Genomic DNA, 22,256 nt, shown 5'->3' with positions numbered 1-22,256 from the left:
AGGATCACATAATAAGTGCAAAGCAGACTTTTGTTTGCACCCGAGCCTTCAGTTACTCTACTCACAAATTTTGGTCATCTCTTCCATAAATTTTTGTATAGGAATTTACTATAATCTGTACCAAAGATTGATGACAGTATATGTAGCGACAGATAAGTTCTGTCATCATTCGATAGATACAGATAACACCCAGAGTATTTGAAATGTCACATCGAATGAGCGAAGCTTTTATGTATACAGCACATTGTTATAGTTCATTCTAGTTTTGCTCAATATTGTATCGAACGCGTAGTAACACTGTGTTTTTACCATAGAATGTACTATTATATTTTTAACGTAGAAAATTATTTTACCATAATATTTCTCACTCATAGTTCCGAATTATATCGCGAACTTTTAAAATACGGTATTATTGTCAGATACTATGAAATGAGAAAGAAAAAAAATGCCTGTCGGTATCTTTCTATGTTGGGACAAATAGGAAATAAATACATAAATAAATAAAATGAATAAATTTTTAAAAAGTGGAAAATACTTTTGAAAGAAAGTTTTGAAACATTAACACATGCGGAATGATTTTTATATTTTAACGTCAATGCGAGATAAATCATACTAAATGAACTTATGTCAATATACATTTTTATATCTCAGTAGAATGTTACTAAACTATAAAAACAGACTAATACGAATTCTGAATCGTATTCAATAGCGAAATTATACCTGTGCTTTTATCCCAACATGCTCGTGGGCACCAGTTTTACCAGTATTTTTTAGTATTTTGTGGTACTATTGATCAGTATCACTTGGAATAATGGAAGATACTGCTGCGTTATGTTTGATACCAACACGGTACATCTTTTTACATTTGTGTAGTGTGTGTCTTGAGTGTTTCATAGTTATCAATTAAAAATAGTTGGATCTAGTTTAAAAAAAAATATCATTGTCCACTTTTTGAATACTACTACGTAGTTCAAAGGAAAATATGCTAAACTATAGTTGCACGCTATGTACCGAAATAAACTGGATTCTGCTATTTTATATTTTTCAATATAATTCACACAAAACAATATACATACACAGGAGAGAATTTTGTTATTGCAGTATGACTCACATACATTTTATCATTTCTTTTATAAGCTTTCACTGGTAAGAACATGAAAAACTATATAAAGTTACATTTTTGGTTTAAAACTTCTTAATTACCAAAAGAATACAATTATATCCAATAAAGCTTGATAGTGCAACTAAGCTCGTCTTCTTAAAATTCTCCAGTGGGACATCATAAATTACATTTATGCTAAATACAGAGTTCTAGTTCATGAATGCATGACACTGACTCTTTTGGTTGTTAATACTCTACAATTTGTGACATTATACGAAAAATACACCAAAACTGTAGTATTACGTTAGGAGATTGCTTTAATCTCAGGTTATCTGAGACCACTAAGGTTAAATAACACAAATAACTTTCTACTGAGAAATAAGAACGACATGAAAATTAACACAAAGAAAACACTGTGTGTTCTAGAAGTCGCAATCTACAGAGCATATAGAAATTTTTTCGTTTTTAAATATAATATCAAGAATCGTATATACATATATAAATTAATTCTAGACCGGCACGAACTCAAATCTCTCGCGTAGTGAGCAACCACTGCAATTCTGCGGCTATATTCTTCTCTGTTATCCCATCATTATGCTCTGCCTACTAATACTTAAAGTACATTACATAATTTAAAATAATCAGATCTCTAGGGTACCATACGGCCATGGAAGTCCGCAAGGAATTCAAAGCCTCTCCCGGATTTCGAGTGAATTCATAATTTCAATTAAGTTTCCGGGCACAACCAATATTTTTCTTTATTCCTTTACGTTTACAATTTCTGCTGCAAAAACATCTATTACATGATACTACGTGGTCAAGAAATTACAAAAGCATTTATGTTGTTGCTGCAAACTGCCATGAATAGCGGGATAATATAACTGAAATCAGTTTGAGTAACTTCTTTCCCTTCCCCTATCCGAAGCTGAGCTGCCAAAAGCACATAATTCTATTTTGTTTTAATAATAATAAAAGGATTACAAACTTTGCAAATTTCCTACGAAAATTCCTGCGGACGCCCATGCATGTAGGTAAAGAGTACCACATAATTAGAATGGCTAACGCAACATATTTAACAACAAACAAATTTTATATGATATAACAGAAAGGAAAAAGTACATCTTTATTTGATTCTATTGCATATGCTTATATTGGATGTCCCAAAAACCCAGGTCAGGTCTCGTAAATTCTGAAATAATCTTCCAAATAGCTTTATACGCATCATGCAATACACGAGTAATTCAAGATTATTCATCCAATTCGAAATGAAATGAAATCTCTAATGTCTCACATGATGTCAAAGGTTACAGCAGACAGAAAATTAATGTAAGTGAATTATTATTAAAAGGACTGGTCAGAGTGGTAATATGCAAAGAAATGGAGAAACTCCGAGCAACTCATGACACAACACTAGCCACCATAAATTCAAGATATACTCCTGAGTCATATGTTTCTTCATCCTATTATGAATGACTATCTTTTCTGTTTATGAAAATAAAGCTATTATATATTCATAAAATAGAGTGCAAAATTTACTTTACATACCTCACAGACACTATATATGACCTTCTATGGTCAAACAAACGAAATATGAAATTAATTCTTTGAGTTTTACGTCTCACGGTTATGTTGGGTAGACTAAAGGAGACAGTGATAAGAGATGAATGAAATGGTGGAATGAGAAAGTGGGAGGAAACGGGAGAACCCCGAGAAAACCCACGCATACGGTATTTGTCCATCACAAATTTTATGTGGCGCGAGCTGGGATCGAACCAGGGACCCCATGTACCAGAGGTGAACACTGTACCACAGTCAAACAGACGAGGTTTAAACAATTCCTGCACTATGGTCTAATATGTCTGTTATCAGTGAAAGGAAGGCACGATAAATGCGAATATTGAGTTCATTTAACGTTGGGATAATGATAGCACATACAAATTATTCTTAATATGCACGCAAACTGAAACTTCAGAAAACAAAATGCCTTTTATTGGCTATTCCTATGTTCACACTGCCTTTCTCGTAGGCGTTGGTAAATAAATCTACAGTGTCATTTTTTAAAAATTTCTTTGGACAACTATTTCAGATATCACTAAACCTAACAGTGATTTCTGGAACACACACTAGATTCCTAATATTGTTATTGGTATACTTATTACTACGACTCATTGTGCTTCCACAAGATAGAAAGATACGTTGTTATAATTACTCTTTTGGATTGGCTACAATGGACATTTTCCATTTCTATTTAAAATGTTTTTATAAATATACCTCATGTTACCGATTGAATGAGAGAGATCTAAACAATTTTTACTCTACACGACAAAAATAAATATATAATAAACTATATTATTAGATCAACATTCGTGTTACTCGGATATACGATATTAACCATAATTTCGTTCTTAGTATGACCACTTCTGTTTTGCTCCACTTTGTCATAAAATAACAGGATAAAACTACTTTGTGTTTTAAGAAATCAATATAGTAATTACTAAAATAAAGTGACTGAAGATATAACATATCCGATACTCTTATTCAGTTGGCAACATACATTAAATATTTTAAAATAGTCGACTAAAAATCTTGATAAAGACTGCGTGAACATCGTTATTTCAACCAACCATTTAATGAATCTCTATATAATTAGTCTGGCTATGTTCTTAAAACTTTCTATTATTGTTACCTTCGCAGTCCTTTTAAGATTGGCCTTTCCTATTTAGAGCATAAGTTCATACTTCTTAAATACTATAAGAAGATAAATAAAGATCATTTCCTTAAGTTTGATAGGATTATTATTTTACAGTTTATATATCAATTTTATATATCAATTATTACTATTATTGTTTTTAAATATTTACGAAAATGATATAAATATAAAAGCGATTTCAAGAAGTTTTGTTGAGCACTTTCTTCACGAGTTAAAAGTTGTGTATTTTAAAACTGGCGTCTCAAGATAATGTTCTATAACACCGTTTCTCGTCTCACCTTCCATGTCATCTACCAATTACATTCTGGCTTTCCTTAGAACCTACTTTAACTCTGTTGCTAATCCCAATAAACTTATTCCAGTTTATATTACATACTGGCCGGATCACTTGCACTCCATCTATCGCGTTCAAGAATGATTTATACAAGGAACTACCTTCATGATTCTATCTACAACAGATATAATTGTTACAATATTATCTAGGTTGGTTGGTTCTATTGGAGAGTGTAGCGTCCCTTCTGAATTCGGATTCCACCTACAGTTTAAGGTGGAATCCGAACCACCATAATGAGCTCTTCGAGGTTCACCGACCGAAAGTTAAACCCAGAACCCCGCACCCAAGCCAAGCGTGCTAGCTACTAGACCGGCAGGGAGGGTTGTTACAAAATTAGCGTAGTATCGTCTACATCCATCATGAAATGTACTTAAATCAGGATAATTTAGGTAATAAAGAATTTATAAATTGTACAGCAGCTGGAGAAAAAGGCACGAAAAAGATTATTTTGCATTGTAAATTTTAAAAGATACAATCAACTAATTTTCGTGCTTATTATTCTTCCACAAATTATTTATAGTATTAGTGATATTACAAGGAATTAGGTGGTGTAAAACAGTACTAATTAAATTTATTTAAGAGGTATTAAATGACAAAAAAGGCTGGGAATGAATCCGCAACGCAGAACTATAGTCGTCTCGATTCACTCTTTGCCGTGAGTGAATCACGATAAGGAAAGCAAAAAGGGAGATAGTGGTGATGGGATCTGTAATCTTGAACCGCCGATTTTAAAATAAAATTGTATAACTGTAATGACACACGTTATGGTGAATAAATTGCTTAATAATGCTATGTTTTATTATTATTACTGTATGTATTTTGAAAAAAAAAGTGAAAATAAATTTAAAATACAATGAAAAATACTAAAGTTGATATTTTTTCTAGGATGTATTCTAACTTATGATAGAATACTACACAACAATAACTAAAACAAAAGCTTTGAAAATACATTGATATTTCTCTCAAATCTTTCTCTTAATAATTCGACGGGACATCTTCAAGCTCCGAGAAGCATTTAATTAAGGAAAAAATACAAAATAATTTCTTGTGTACATTTCAAAATTATTACACTGTCAAAATATAACACGAAGACCTCTGCTGAGAGTTACGTACACATTGGTAAGTATACTATTATTTTAATATTTACATAAGCAATATATATTGCGTGATTGTTACGTTACTTATTTTGTATTAACTATCATAGAAAATCAAATGGACAATTATAGTTTTTTTTTTTTTTTTTCCAGCAGTATAAATACCACTGTAGTCCTCAGCTGTTACAAAATTATCTTCAGTACTCTCAATATTTAAGTTAAATACTAAAATACACACTGAACTTCAAAAGTGATGTATAGAAGAACAATACGCCAGCATTGTTAATACTTTGAAAATATATATTTATAAGAGAAATAAATAAATAAGTACTCGGTAGGTACTTTCTTATCAATCTTCTTTTATCGTGACTATAAATATTCAGTGGTAAGTTAAAGCCTATATAAAATTTGCCTTTGTATTAAACACAAGTTTAATTTTTTGTGCTACCACACACAGTCATATTTGTACTGTTATCTAGTGGAGTGACTATTCTCACATCTTTGGCTACAGTTGCAAGATTTTTTACGCAATACAGAGTAAAATACTCAACTAAAAATACAGAGTGGAAACAATATTATTCCTGAATTTATGACTAGAACATATAGCAATATGCCCCTCAACTATAAACACCCCAACTAGACATGCAAAAGATTACTTATAAGTATATATAATATGTATTAACTATAATCACAAAACACTCTTTTAAAATACCACAATACTCTCAATTTAAAAGATCAATTTATTTTAATATTCAAGCAATTCAAAATTCATACACACATCACTCAAACAGACAAAAATAAACAAACACATGCTACATTTACATATAATATCAACATAAAGGTTTTGGAAAAATATGACATATACTTTGTAAAGCTCATGGTAAAATAATTTTCTTTGATATTAATTGCGAAGTTCTTCATTTAACAGCTTTAATAATGCCGGAATGAAAGTCCGTGTAATTTACTCTGTTTTAAAGTAAACTTAACTTGCGTATCAAGAACAAATTACATTTAAGCTAATCTTTGTAGCTGACTATCAAAGTAACTAAGTCTTCACCCATTCCACTGTTTACTTTCAATTAGCATCTCTCTCTTGATGAAATGACTTTCATTAATATAAAACACAATGTATCACGAAATGGCAAATATTTTATAAACTATGCTTTGTCCTATCATTAGATCCTTATACAACTCCGAGGTTATGAAGGACGGGTTCAATTATTCAAATGGAACCAGAATCACTAGTAAATTTTGTATTCCCACCAGTAGTTAACGTGCACCGAAAGATTACAGAAAAATTTCATTTTTATATTCATATTCAGACTTCTAAATATACATGACAAATACAATTGAACACTACAAATATTGAGAAGGAAAGTACGAAACGATATAGCAGGGTTGGGATGGAGAGTCACTACTGTTTTATCAACTGTAATTTCAGTCTAATTTCCGTGCAGACCACTGATGATGCATAAAAAGGAAACTAAAACACGATATCACACCTGACAAAACATAAACTTAACGAAGTCTATTTACTGGAATTGAAATGCTAGATTAGAGATGCTATCTCTTAAAGGAAAACTGATAACACAAAGGAAATGCACTTGAAACACGTCATAAGTCGAAAGGAATATTTCACTCTCATTCACAGACAAATGCGTAACAACAAATGGAGAAAATGCACTTCAGTTTAAAGGTACAAAAAATAGGAATGATGAAGGCTGGTATAAACGTCACCACAAAGGAATAGTCCGTTCGTTTAGTAACAGCAACACATTTTTATAATTAAACTTCAACACAATGATTACGCCACCACGATAGACCATAACACAAACACAAACAAACACATTCTCCACGGAATATAGACAAAAAAACAAATTTCTAGTCAGACATGTGGTTACTGCATCGAACAAAAAGAAGCCAATTACAAGGGATTAGTTTATTTTCAAAATTAAGTGAAGTGTATCTTGACTCATTTATTTTATATCAAATTCAAAAAGAAAGAACATTCAGTGTTCCTTTAATCGGCAAACTAATTTTAATTAATTAATATAAAATTAGTTCGTAATTCATACATAAAGAAAACTGAACTACTTCGTGGGTATAGAATATTAAATGAGAAAAGAACAGTTGACAGCTTACTGACTTACAAAATGTATTATACAGCTCTGAGTTTAAAAGATTTTCTTTTCCAGGATACTAAAGCTGAATGTGTTTCCACTTATATATGAAACCAGAAAATTTAAGTGGTATTTATTATTAACAGAAACATTTCCATGGTAAAGCGACTGAGATTAGTGAATGATATTTTGGTTGGAGAGCCGAATCTCTAATTATATATATGACCGGATTTAGGGAGGTGCAAAAGTGCACGTGCACTCCCCCCCCCCACTTCGTTGTAAATATGCACTACCTAAAGTTAGAAGCTAGCAGTGATTTTTGCAAAATCAGTAGTTTAAGTCAATTTTCTGAAGGTTGAAGCAAAGAATTCATCGACAGCAAACACTTGGCATTTCCAAAGGAATTCCGCATTCACATCACAGATGCCTAAAGGCATTTAAAAAACTCAGATTTAATTCAAATGTACTGGTAGTTATTGGTGCATTTCTCTCAGAGAATCCTGGATCCGGCCCTGTATATATATATATATACAAAATTGTACAGTTAATGATGAAGAATAATTATAGAGTGTGGGTCATACATACAAACATATCCATTTCGAATTGCTTTACTGAATAAAAATAAGGGGTAAATCTAATATTACCAACCACTCTTGTCTAACACACCACACATAATTTTCCATCTTGTTGTCAAGATCGGAAAATCACTCTACTTGTCAAACTATTGTCGAGAATTACCCAATCATCTTTATCTGTCACAGCCTTAATGCAGAAAGCTTCTTTTCCTTATTTCTAGTGTTCATCAAGCAGATTCAGAAGGAAGTTTGACTCTAACTAAGATACTCCTTCTCACTTTAAAAATCTACAAGTAGCAATCACCAAGGCACGCAACACATCACACCTTATTAAGAACTCCATTTGAATACATCATGGATGCAAAAACACGAAATTATTATTATTACTATTATTACTGATTATATACATTTGTAATTTTTCCAAACGATTATGTGGTCAGTGGATGGGAAGAGTGATAGAGGGAGACCAAGTAGGAAATGGATGGATATGGTCAAGGGTGAAAGTGGACCTGAAAAGTTAAGGGGGACGGATGATATCACGCCGTCCCCCGTGCCTATCTTTGCCTATTGTAATTGTTTAGGTAGTGGAGGGACGCCATACATATTTTCCGGAAGTGGGTGAACGACGTCCCCTGCGTTCCTCCTCACTTTTACCCCTGGATATAGTTAATAACGACCTCAAAAAGAAAGGTCTAACAGGGGAAGAACTCCTCTATAGGGCTTTATGAAGATTCATTAGAAAATTTGACCACACAAGAGGAAAAATATGGGAAAGCAGAAGATTGATTTTAATTTTTCTCGTTACGTTATAATGATGATTCGGAGAATGGTAGAGTAAAATCTATTTACATATCTGCTTCTTTAAAGGAACAATCTGATTAGTATTCCTATTCTTTCTGTAACTTTTCGTAACTGTACTTGGAGAATAAAGTCACAATAAGCTGGGACGATGTTATATGTATTACAAAAATTGTGTTTCTATTAACGTTAGACGTGGAAAGGAAGATAAGAACTGAGATCCTATAATTCTGTATGGAAAAACTTTAGTTTGCGAGTAGAACTACTACTTTTACAAAAAATGACATGAAATCTTTCAAGTTTTACGTCCCACGATTATGCCGGTTAGGCTAACGGAGACGGTGATCATTAGAAATGAAGGAAAATGGTGCTATGAAGAAAGTGGGAGGAAATATGAGAAACCGAGAAAACCCACACACATGGTGTACTGTCCACCATAAGGCTTACTTGGTGCAAGCTGGGATCGAACAAAGGATCTGAGATGAACAGTCTACCATTGAGTCACCGCGGTCCCTACTAGTTTTACAAACCCTGTTACCTGTACTTATATTAAACTCAAAACGAAATGAGATATTTGTACGGTTGTATAGACTTTAATTAGGTCAGTAGCTTAAAAAAATCTTGTACCTAGCTTTGTTCTTTCCCGTTCAATTTGGAAGTAAAACTGTCATACTTGCTACTTAGACGCTTACTTCACTAAATATTCTCGTTGTTTAACGTTCGTATTAAAAAAAATACCGTATTTACACATTTATAACACGTACTCGGTTTTCGGTAGAGAAAAGCTTTAAAAAATGTATCCCCATATAATGGGTATTATAATTCAGGTTCAAGAAGTGGTTTTATTTGGTTGCTGGCCATATATAAACCAAGACGGAATTGTTCGAGGCGATCACCTACGAAACCTGCACCAATACCTTGTTTCATCGTCTGTTGATATTTGTGTGTTAAACTCAGTGACTGTGAAACAGCGTGTGTTTTGTGTAGCTATGAGAATTATCTCGTATAACAAACATTTTTTTTTCTGGTTAACTTTTTTGTTTATTTGTTTGTATACAAGTTATATATGAGTAAATACGACATTACAATCTACACAAAAACAAAAAATAATGGAGACTAATATGGAAAATGGCTTTCTGCTACACATAACTCATTGAACAAACTTGTTAAAAAATCTTTTGTATATGATGCCGAATACAATCACACAAATTCACTTGCACAAATACTTTCGTACACACTCATTCACATGTATATCTTATAGGAATATTCAACTGCAGCCTTGCTGACGTTACACATATAATCGAAAATGAAATCTCACACTTATCAAATGTTAGTATGTTGGCAAGGTAATTAAGTGGAGCTAAAACCAAAAAGATACCTAGAGCATGCAATAAAAACACACACCCATCCATACACATAAAAATATATACCACAAAAACGGCACACCGTTAAGTTATTTTTATATTATTTATCACATCAGCTGCAGGTAAACAGGAGATTTTTTCAATTTCTCTCTAATCTCGACTTGTCGAAATTTTGTATCATATCAAAAAGTCAAAGACATGATGACGTCTACGATTAATTATTACGTTCAACATTAAAATTATAAAACAGGCATGAACTGGAGAACTGCATATTTTTCTGTATTAATTTCAAAATTGCTTACTACATAAATAATGCTAAGAGCAAATTCTGGAAGAAAATTTTCGAACTGGAATATAAATTACAAAGTACACACCTAATGAACAAGTATAAAGGCCAAGTCTTACATCTAAAAATATGTATTAGTCAGCACTCAAAATAGTAATCGCTTAAATATAAATCACGCTTGGTAAAGATGAAACGCTTATTAGCATCTCAATATGTGGTTGTCTTCGGAACCTCTTAGTTTTTATTACCACACATTTACCTCGAGATTCCAATAATACATTCATACTTCTTTTGCTTCCATTAATATATTTGACAGAGATTTCACTGGCGAGTTACAGCTTCATAAAGCTTTGGAAGTTCCTCTTCCAAGTGTATCACTTTAACTCTAGATTCCAACTGCCATTTGGCTACCATTGACGGAACAGTTGTTGAAATCTCTTTTTGACGGTAAGTGCTAAGGTAAGAGATCAGCTCCTGTGATCCGTCTTTATTCAGATCGGCAATAAGCACTGCAAAAGAGTAGACATGTTAACAATAAAATAATCACTGATATCATAAAATTAGGTCTATAAACGAGAATATGATAAAGTATTTTATATATATCAAATGTATTCTGCACTACGGTAATACTATATCGAACAGGATTCTTCCAAGTTATTTTCTGTAACATTTCATATTAAAATGGAGTAAATGTGAACGAATGGTAAAATTCTTGCTCGTATTCGGGAGTCTCCGCCTTCGAATCCAACAAGTGGTTGCCCTGACTAGAGTTTTCTCAGTTCTAGCAGATAAATACTGAAGTGGAAAGTTTTATATATACAATGGATGATTTCATTCCAAAGTTCAAGGCAGCGATTTCTAACCGGTGTACCACCTTACTTCGTACACAAATGTTGCGACAGTATAGTTAGGAACATTTTGGAGATATAAATGAAACGTTCTGAAATTATATGTATATAAAGTATGCCCGAGCTTTAAAGAATTGGAAATCAGTGATCCTCAAATGTCGACATGGTATTTCGGAACAGAACTTTTCAAGTCACGCTATGAAACCACTCTATTTTACAAGTGTTTTCGTTAAGTATTCTGCCTGTAACAAATCTTTCAATTAAAGCGATAATCATGTAAGTATTTATAGTTTGGATGCTTCCGTTTTGTTCTGCAATAAAAGTTTTCCTTTCGAGATGGCTGACTCATTATTTTTACAATGCCATGCGTTGAAGAAACGCATGAGTAGAGCGGATTACAAACTTTGTCTTAAGCTGTAATGCAATTTTCCAGTAAATCAGGAAAAGTTGTTCCAGGAGTGTATAAAGTCATGAACAATACTTACGCTGACAGTTGTTTGCGCCGTGGATACATATTTGACTTGTTTTCAAAATTTCAAGAAGATAAAAATACGTTGGAGGATAAATCTTGTTCTCGTTAGATATACATGCTGTTGGAGTGACTTACTAAGATATGTTCCTAAGAGCATCACCATGAATCGACAAAATTACAAAGAAAGTAATTTAATGCTTTTGCACCCGTCTTATCAGGAATAGAACTCTTACAGAAAACCAAGTGACTTCTGCTTCATCAGTGGCTTCGAAACTGATTTGTATGTTCCTTATCCCCACAGATATTTCTTTAAAATAAAATACATAAGATAAAATAAAAATAAAACTTTTGGCTTAGAAAGGAACCATCTGAGATCCTGGAATGTGTTGTGGCAGCAAAGATGAAGGAAAATCGCGTTCAAAAACCGAGTTTTTCAACTCTACAACACATCATGGTATATAAAAGAAAGTATCGTAATTGGAGATTATTCTGAATTAGTATAATTGAAAAAGTCGCATAAAGTTCTTTGTCTTCAGACAATACTTACTCCTCACTAATTAACAAGCAGAGTGTATTTTTTTCTCTCGTCTCTACGGACGCCTGCAGCACTTTATTTTTTCCAAGGGGAGGGCAAAATGCCGATTCCAAGGGGATGCAAAAGACTGACACATATGCACAGTCGCGATTACAATCACTCTTTCATGCATGCGTACACATAATACATAAAACAACAATTATTTACGCACATATTCTTATTAATTACACTAAACTACAATACTATAGTATTTTATGTAAATATATTAAGTACGAGGAAGGATAAGAAACTATACAAGGCGATATTTCTGGAGTTTCGTCTGTAATAGAGAAAGGAAGAGTGTGCGGTACTTTTAATACATGGAGTTGGCAACTGTGCAATTTCACCCACCCGCCACCTATGGCCCTAGTTGTACGTAAACACAGATGGCGACACGTATGGAAAACAAGTCTCGCGAAGAAATCCGCTCATTTACTCGAATTTCTGTGGGCGAAACATGTAACAGCAACTGAAATTCACCGGCAGCTGGTAAAGGTTTACGGAGAGATTGTAATATCTCGTCAGCATATAATAGAATGGTGTTGAAAGTTTGCGGCTGGTAGAGAAAACGTCACCGACGAGGAGCGCAGTGGCCGACCCAACACGGCATAAAGAGATTTGAACACAGCTCGCGTGGAGGAGCTGATTCAGGACAACAGGAGGATCACGTTATGGCATCTGATGGCGAAGGAGGCCGTTGTTTCGCTTCAGATGAGGAGGTAAAACATTTGGTGACAACTTGGTTGAACAAGCAAGGACAGGATTTTTACCAGGAGGAAATCTTTAAACTCATCCCATGATGCGACAAGTGCCTCAACCGATATAGAGACTATGTCGAAAAATAAACTTAATGAATGTACTATCTGTTTGCTATATTGGTTGTATGAAATAATAATATACTCGTTTCACTACAGGCTTTGTAAATGTACTTTCTGATCGCTCCTCTTATTATAGTATGTGAGAGCAAATTAGTATGTTTTAACATGTTATTTCTAAAAACTGAATATCCTTCGAAAAATGAGAGGGGGGGGGGGGGGCAACTGCCCCCATGCTGCCTGGTAAAGCTTCTCTTATTATTTTACTACATCTCCAACTAGTGCTATAAATAAAAATAAAATATTTTTCACTTACATGAATTGTCCTCCTGTGAAATGGTTGGTTGACAAATATTTTCCCCATTACTCTTGTCACAGATCTGTATTACATCACTTTGACTGGCATTAATCACATGAATATCAGTATCATTGAAAGTGAGTAACACAACGCGTTCTTTGAGCTCGTGGATGACAGTTGTGTTCTTTGGTTTTCCATAAGCATGACGTGGAGATCTTTTGTCAATATGCGAATGCTGCATCTCGTTATCACCAGGGACGTAGAATTTAGAGAATTTTGTATTGAACAAGACTGGCTGGATACCCTCAAAATTTTTATCTTCCATGTACGATGGCTTTTTGTCCATCTCAAAGGCATCTTCATCTACAAATGTTTTGCTTCCAGTTCTGCCTGCTTCCCTTAGTTCAGTCTGCGGGCTTCTTTTGTTGTTCGATCGGTCTTCAACATCCCACTGCCAAAACTTCATAACAAATCCTCGTACAGAGCCAACGGTGCTTTTGTTGAAATAAAATGAAACAGGATTGACGCCGAAAGTGTTTGCACTATTGTAACTCCAAATTGTTGCATTATGTCCCATTCTATCATCGGTGATCTGTACGTGTACCTCACATTGTGGACAAGTACCTTTGTTTACAATCGTTAGATGATGATTACTGACGGTCAGGGAAGACGGTCGAGATGACCTTTGTTGCTTGATTCCCCCCTTTCGTGCTGAATCAATCATAAATTTCCGAGAATCGTTTGATATTTTGCTTCGTAGTTCTTGGACGCTCATTGTCTTCACAGATTCTGCAAAGGAAAACAAAGGAAACATGGATTAACATTTATTTATCGAGTGTGCACAAATAAATAGTTATTATTATTTATTGCCTTTTTTCTACAGCAGCGAGGTTAGGGCCATAAGGCCCTCTCTCTCTTACAACCAACTATTAACAAAACAATTGAAAACTATTTGATACAATAAGAAAACACGATAACATTGATTCATATTACACACTCATATACATAAACACAAAACACACACAAGTTTAATAAGTATACAATATGAGCATAACTAATAAAATACAATAACGTTCCCGTTTCGTAATCGGAAGGTCCTGATCCCGAGGCCGGCCATCCTGGCTGATCGGCTGGTAAGGGTTTTCAGTTCCATCAAATGAACGCTTAGGCATAAATTTTAAATATACATATACATGACCTGGCCGACTTACTTTCTAATTCCTTTTTATCTTTTTAATGTAAATGTTTCCAATACAGGGAGATTTTCGGTGTTTTATATGAAACTTTGTTATTAAATGAATAAAAGAATATTAACAACTGCACGATCAATTCGGTATCATCTTAGTAAATCACTTATACACAATTTCTATGTCATTTTGCTGATTAAAATATTCAAGAAGGGAACGTTTAACACACTTCTTATTGGTATGAGTAGTCCTGAACTTTATTCTGGTAGATCTAGTCTACAGAGCATAATAGTGAGACGTAAAATAATTTACTAATAAACATACGGAAGAGTTGAAAGAAGTCGGATATATTATTGGAATAAAAAAACTTTCTTACGAAATATTAAGAGTAAAGTATTACACACGAGTTTATTAATCCACATGCACTTATTTTTAAGTCAAATACCAAGAATATGGAAGTTGCTAACGCTGGATTTGGAAATGTGGGTACCAATGATCCTAACTTGATCGAGTTGGCACAGAAAAGAATCTACTATTTCTGCAGCGATACAACGAGAAGAAATCAGTGGTTGGCAAAGTGTGCTTAAAACAAACTACGCGAAGTTGTCACAAAGTATTGGGTAAGATATGCATATAAGATTGTAGCTGTAACATACTGTATGATCCCGACTTAAAAATAAATAAATAAAATAAAATAAAAACACTAGAAAGTTAAAATCTCAAAGACCAAGTGAACCTTTAAGGCTAGTTACTACAATTATTTGTATGTAGCTGCCCTCAGCGAAATAGAAGATGTCTTTTAAATTACATATACAGCATTAGTAAAAGATTTACTTTTTAATAAAAGTTGTACTTCGTATATTACCTAACAACAAAATACGTAAGTCATTAAACGTAAGTAATGCTTGAAACATTAACCTCAAAAGTTCACATTTTCTTAATATGATCAAATGTTACTTTTCAATTTCTAAGATTAACATCTATCAGCCAATTACCTGCACCAGATGAATCCTGACATGTATAGGAAACTGTCAGATCTTCAAGCATCAAATGGTGGACAGATGTGCAACTAGGCACTGTGTACGGCTGCCCCACCAAACTTCCCATCCTGCCAGAGACTAGGAGTAATACATTATGCGATTCTGGTTCTGAGGAAGTAGCGTCTGGAGACGCCATACTACAAGCTACTGCCAATTCGTTTACTTTGTCTCCATCTAGATCAGGTAAAATGAGTGGAAAATCTAAATGTCGGAATTTGGTCTCATTGAATTCACCATGGTCATGCAAATACCATACAGACAAACCTGGAAAAATAAACAAACAATAAAATAACAGACTTTCTTTTTGCATACTTGTATTACTTATTTTACTTACATTCTATGAAGTGTGTTCAAGTTCTAAGGTCTCCTATTTTTTCAGATACGGTAAGAAGATGGAAGGATGCAGTTCAATTTAAAATACGTGGATACTGTTTGTGAGTTCGTGATACAGAAGTTAACACCGCACAGCACTCGTAGTTTCTACAGTGCTAGAGTATCTAGTGTTTTCGATACTACAAATAGCGACATTCAATGTGTAAGAACTGCGTTATGTCATCCTGTTTCTCCACTTGCGTGGTATATCACTTAGGGCTAAGAATATTCAACAACTCGGTGAGAGATGTAGTGAAGATATAATGGATGTAAAAAATGTGTATTTATAAATGCGAAAGTTTAAAGAAGATCGAAAGTCGTGTGATAACCACGGCCAGGTCGGACCAATAATATGACTGTGCAAGTGGAGGAAGTTGTTATGGAGGATTGCGAAATAAGTGTGCGTGATATCGCCTCTAGATTTAGCATTTCCATTGGATGGTTGAGAAAATGAGAGATATCTCTTATCATTTTTGCTCTACGGAAACCAGTATTGAAACGGAAGTAATAGTAAATTTGAACCACGTCCGGTTCCAGTAGAATACTTTGGATAGCCATGTTATATTGTCCTGAGACGTTGAATCGTTTTGAGAAAAAATACACTTCTCACTATTTATTACTGTTTTCGTTCTCTGACGATAAACGTTGAAACCGGAAATGCCTAATTTGAACCACTTCCAGTTTGAATAGAGGATTAACGGAGGAGATGGAACCTATTCTTCGGACGCTGAACCTGTCGACAGACGAACGAACAAAGCCGTTTTGTAACTTTTCGATACTTACAAATAGCATAGCTTGGAAGTCTAAAAATAGAAGACAGAACTTGAAAGCACCTCCTATGACACGAAGATAGACCAGCCCTCCCCGTTGGTCTAGTGGCGAGTATATGTCTTATAGCCTTCAGTAAGTGAAAAGTTAATTTCTTTATTCAGAGTCTTCGAAGTTCTTCCACTCTTACGCTTCTCGATTTTAATTTACACTCATACACTTGACCAGCTGAATTGTTTCAGTATAGAATGCCACAAATCATGGAATAAGATTTCATAACTACCCTCGTTCTACTGTGAGGGCTACTAGATCTACTTATACATAAACTGATAAAACAATCTATCTATATATAAAAACTGATAACCAAACTTACCAGTAAGAGGATTTACAACAGACAGCAGTCCATCTCGTCCAACAACTATACAGTCGTTTACATTATCCCCATTAACGTCGATTAAATCACAGTTAACAGACAATGGCTCTTTGTAGAATTTGCTCATCCACATCAATTGACCATCCACACCACTCAAGCACACGAGACCACCACTATTCTTGTTTGACACAGGTGTTCGGGAATAACGACTAGATATATTCTTCTCTCCATGGAACATTACAACAACATTTCTACCAGTCTTTGAAGCATTAGGAACAACTTCAATATACCGTTTCAATTCTATAAGAGGAAAAAAATACAAATTGTAAATAATACTACTACGCTTAATGATACTTCGCAACGGACACATTTTTATATGTAAAGTGAATCTTACCAAGCTACACAATCACTTAAGAAGAGTGATTATTACCACTGCTTAAATCTGGAGGGAAATAGATATTAAAAACAAGAATTTTAGGAATAATCCAAAAAAATGCATCAAAAGATTGTGATCTTGGCCAATAACAACATTTTTGAACGGCCCCTAAATCGAATTTTCGTATTTTCAACGAAATAAGCACATCATACGGGAGTTCAGTAATAGTTTGGGTTTGACTATACTGTATGTAGTTCTAGATGTACGGCGTACAAGAAAGATTTCAACTGAATGAAATATATTGGATCTTTGATCAGGGGCCACAAAATTTTTGAATGGCTCCTAAATCGATTTTTCGTATTTTCTATGGAATAAGCACATCATACTGAGTTGTGATAGTTTTGGATTGGGTACACTGTATGTAGTTCTCCAGATATAATTCATTTAAGAAAAATTTTGATTGAATATATTGGGCCTTTTGATCCAATAAGAGTTGCTTGCAAAACATTCCTACATTTCAATTAAATTTTAAATTCACTTGATTCCTTTCACATCCTAAACGGGATTTTATAAAAGCAATACATCAACTTATTGAAATATGAGCTTATGTCTGATTTGCTAGAACACTTATTTGCTTTCTATTTCTTTTACGTATACTTCTGAAACATTCTTAACACATTTAATCTTATCATTCGTATATACCAGCGCATGTTAAAAAATATTTTAAAAACGGCCAACTGGTTATAGCAAAGAAAAGGAGAAAAATTTGTAATAAATAAATTAAAATTTTTAAATAAATCTTACCTAATCTTGTCCCTCTCATCAACCTGGAAACGAACTTTTTTTTTTTTTTTTTTTTTTAAACATAGATTATCAATTTGGAGAAAGAAAAAATTCTGTTAGTCATTGAAGAAATACTACTAATACTAAGTATTAATATACATTTAATGCCTTTCTAGCACAACGGTATTCATTATTTCAGGTGTTATATAAACTATCCGGGAACTTGCAGCAGCAACACTCTGATAAAGAGACTTCAATTTATTACTCAAGAGCAAGGAAGAAAAATTCTGTCCTTTGTATTACATCTGATATTCTAGAAGATACGAATAAATATTTATTATTTTACTGTAAATAAATAATTATCTTCGAAAAGAACTATTTTATTAAAGGACTCCGCACAATACTTATGGAAATTGAATTTCGGTGGAAGTGCTTGAAATCGTAATATGTTGTAGATGTTACGATCCTTTAAAAAGTCTCAATGGGCACAACCAACAATTTCTGACCGTTTGGCCACTACGAGGCCATTCCTTGAAAACAGCAAAGGATAACGATATTCTGGGATTTTGGTGAAATTGTATGAAATCGTGAAAAGGTTTCGATCTTTCATCCTATCTCACAACCCGGAAAAGGGATTGAGAGAATAGCTGCCACCACCCATTTACGCATAGGTAACATCCCGATATCCATATTGTGGGACGAAGGGAAGTCCTGGTAAACCCTAGACAGGATGACCGGCCTGGACCGAACCTCTCGAATGGTAACAAATGCTCTACCACCTGATCTACAGTTGCTCGGAAGCCACAAATTAAGTCTTTCCCAGGATCACGACATCTGTAACATATCACAGTTTCATTCATTTTCACCGAATACAGAATATAGTTATCTTTGGTTGCTTTCAAAAAAGTGGCCCTGTACTGGCTAAGCGGTCGTTGATTGATGGTTGTGCCAACTGAAACTTTTTTCCTCAGAATCTCAATATCTACAACATATCACGATATCAAGCAATTCCACTGAAATCCAATTACAATAAGGATTGTGCGGGGTCCTTTTCAAATGCATTGTTGAAGTAACAATTCCAATAGATTTGACAATAGAGTGTATGTCAATGAGGACTCATCATTTACTTGATGACATATACATATGCAACGTTACTGTCAATTTAATGGCAATCAATTAAGGAGTTTGATGTAATAAGGGCATAAGCGAGTTTACGCCCTGTTTGCATCAAACGCATTTGTGGCTTTTGCCATGCTTGTTTAGCCTCCTGGTAACATTTCAATTCAAGATTGGAATAAAATGCTGCATATTACAGTTTTATGTAAGAAAAAAACACTATTTAAATTTTCGACATCGTTTTTCTCCAACTGCATGTTTCAGACTTACGCCCTTATTGCATCAAACTCCTCGATTGTAACAATTTATTTAATGGAATCTCCGATTGTATATAAGTGTAATTGTTATAAGTGTAAATATTTCAAGCGTTTGCTTATTTAGTTATTTAACAATTGATAATAAATAAATATTTAGTCTGGAGTTTTTTTTTTTTTTTTTTTTTAATATATAGACTGCAATCTATGCTCGATCCTTCATGACTAGTTCTTTTAAGTTACAGATGCTCCATCTAAATAATGATATCATTATTATAATTAATAGCAACATAATTTGAATGTACATTCAATATTTTTATCATTCTTTTTCCATTGCTTATATCATGACCTAAAGCTATACTTCCATATGTATGAGAAAATACATCATTTTTACATATGTATAAAAATAAATAATTTTATTTTCATTTTACATATTGAGTTTATATTCATTTTACAAAGGATAACTTCCTATTGGGTCAATCCATCTGAAGTGGTCCAAAAATTGTGAAAATGTTTGCTCGATCATCTCCGAAAATTCTAAAAATTTGAGTGTGACGAACCGTGTGTATGAGAAAAACTTTTGCGTCTAAATAAATATGCAGGGTAGCAAACCAATACATGAAATCACCAGAAAAACTAGAGAAAATTACACTTTTGAACAGGCTGTATTTTGGGGCATAAAGTGGGGGGTTCATAAGTTTTGTGCTGAATACTATTGCATGTAAAGATTGTGCAGAAATATTCACAGCTATGATACTACTGGCATCTTAGATTTATGGGGGTCTGAAACTTGAATTTGAGATTTTGATGCCATTTTTGGGACGTAATATCTCAGGAGGGCAAAGTGCTAAAAATTGCTGCTTATGCCACAAAGTAATCCTGCAAACTATTGCAAAAAAAACATGACTGACATTACATGGAGAAAAAAAGTGAGGACATGGTAAAAACGCGAAAAAAGCACCTGCGTAACGATGGTCGTAGCCCGGAAAAATTTAAATGTTTGAATATGTTTCATGCTAAATCTCAAAAACTACGCATGGTGCAGCAATTAGGACCGCTTTTGTTTGTGTTCAGTTGTGCAAAAGCTTGCGAGTGGCGTTTGTTCCATCTTTCTAGCTCCATGATTATTGCCACATCTATATGGTAAAGGGGTTAGCTCCCCCTTGCACTCACGATACCCATCGTCGAACTGGACTGCGGTACTAAAACTCCAAAATGAAATTTCGTGACCTTTTTTCACCAAACCATAAAATTCTGTAACATTCTCAAGAGCAAATTTGGGAGCGAATTAGGCCGAATTTTCATGCATGCGATAGAAGTGAGCTTTGCTTGCAATTTGGTTGCGTCAAAAGCCCACCAGAGACATTTTTGGTGGTGAATTTTGACGTTTTACAAACAAAATTTTCCAGTCTGTACTTACATTTGTACAGATTCAAAAAAATCGTGGCCCAAAAGCTAAATTTCTTGAGTTTCATGACCGTTTTCTGATTTCATGACTTTCGTGGGCGAGAGACACCCTGTACAATTATGCAAAATTTCAACTTTCCACGTCAACCGGAAGTACCCGTCATTTTATGTCAGCTCATACAGTTTCATATATGTACTAGCCTGTGGCTAGCTGGGGGCTCCGCCCCTGGACCCCGCGTTTGCTCGGCCTACGGCCTCGTTTCTCTTAGGTATCAGCCTTTGCATGAACAGTAAATTTCGCGCATTTGCTCTTCATATTTCCTGAATTTGACCAGCTGGGGGCTTCGCCCCTACAGCCCCGTCTTTGCTCGGCCTACAGCCTCGCACTTTTTAAACCCACAATTCTACCGAATTTCAAGTTTCTTTTCCTATTTCGACTACCTAAAAGATAAGATTTTGTATCCCCCCCAAAAAAAACGCCTATTTAAATAACATGGGGATTTCTTCATCCCTCCTTTAAAAACTTTAAAAATTAACTATTCACTTTTGGCAATTTTCCTGTCGTTTATTCCAGGAAGATTACAATCATGCCAGATTTCATCATTCTAATCCTTCCAGAAGTGCCTAAACATTTTGAGGTTGTAACCCACCCAAGTTTCATAATAAAATGAAATTTTGTAAAAGGAAAATTTTTGTGAGATGAAACTCCAGTTTACTGTTAAGTTGGTTCTTTTCTTGGAGTTGGAAGCACTGCTTAACCTTCGGTTAGATTGCGTGAGTCGTCGATCGGGATGACGTCACGTTGCAGCCGAGGTTCTGGCTTTAAGACTGAAGCGCTTCGCAGTGTATAAAATGAGGTAAGAGTGATAGGTCCTCTGAATGAATTAATGGGTCTTTAAATTAATATTCTTTCCGTATAATCGTATAGTTTAGTTAACTTCTTTTGAAATCTATAACAATTCCTGACTATGGTTATTATTTAGAAGCATTATTATTATTCAATATATTTTGGAAGCACATATTTCTAAAAATATTGCGAAAGGAAAAGTAAGAAAGTAAAAATAGTTAATTGAATAGTTCATGTTACTGGTTTTGTGTAGGCAGAATTATGCCTTGAGTTAAAACATGTTAATTCTTGTTTTCCTTGTTAAAACTAAAGTAAAGTCGCTAGTCAGGAAGTTTAATATATT

At 34.1% G+C, this 22,256-nt stretch overlaps 1 protein-coding gene across 3 annotated transcripts in view; it reads right to left on the bottom strand.

Moving 5' to 3' along the window:
- Positions 1-1,031: 1,031 nt before the first annotated feature.
- Positions 1,032-22,256, bottom strand: part of LOC145680307 (uncharacterized) — a 47,175-nt gene continuing 25,950 nt past the window's right edge. For all 3 annotated transcript variants that reach the window (XM_081750672.1, XM_081750673.1, XM_081750674.1), the window contains exons 4-7: positions 17,131-17,430; positions 15,573-15,881; positions 13,409-14,179; positions 1,032-10,892 (exon numbers count right to left, since the gene is read on the bottom strand). In XM_081750672.1, the coding sequence (XP_081606798.1) occupies positions 10,705-10,892; positions 13,409-14,179; positions 15,573-15,881; positions 17,131-17,430 (1,568 nt within the window). In that variant the 3' untranslated portion in view covers positions 1,032-10,704. The remainder of the gene's footprint in view (positions 10,893-13,408; positions 14,180-15,572; positions 15,882-17,130; positions 17,431-22,256) is intronic.

The sequence above is a fragment of the Thermobia domestica genome, chromosome 3 (assembly GCF_964235325.1).
Source record: "Thermobia domestica chromosome 3, izTheDome1.hap1.1, whole genome shotgun sequence".
Lineage (NCBI taxonomy): Eukaryota > Metazoa > Arthropoda > Insecta > Zygentoma > Lepismatidae > Thermobia > Thermobia domestica.
The sequence above is the reverse complement of the archived record's forward strand: the minus strand, read 5'-3'. Positions and strand labels throughout refer to the sequence as shown.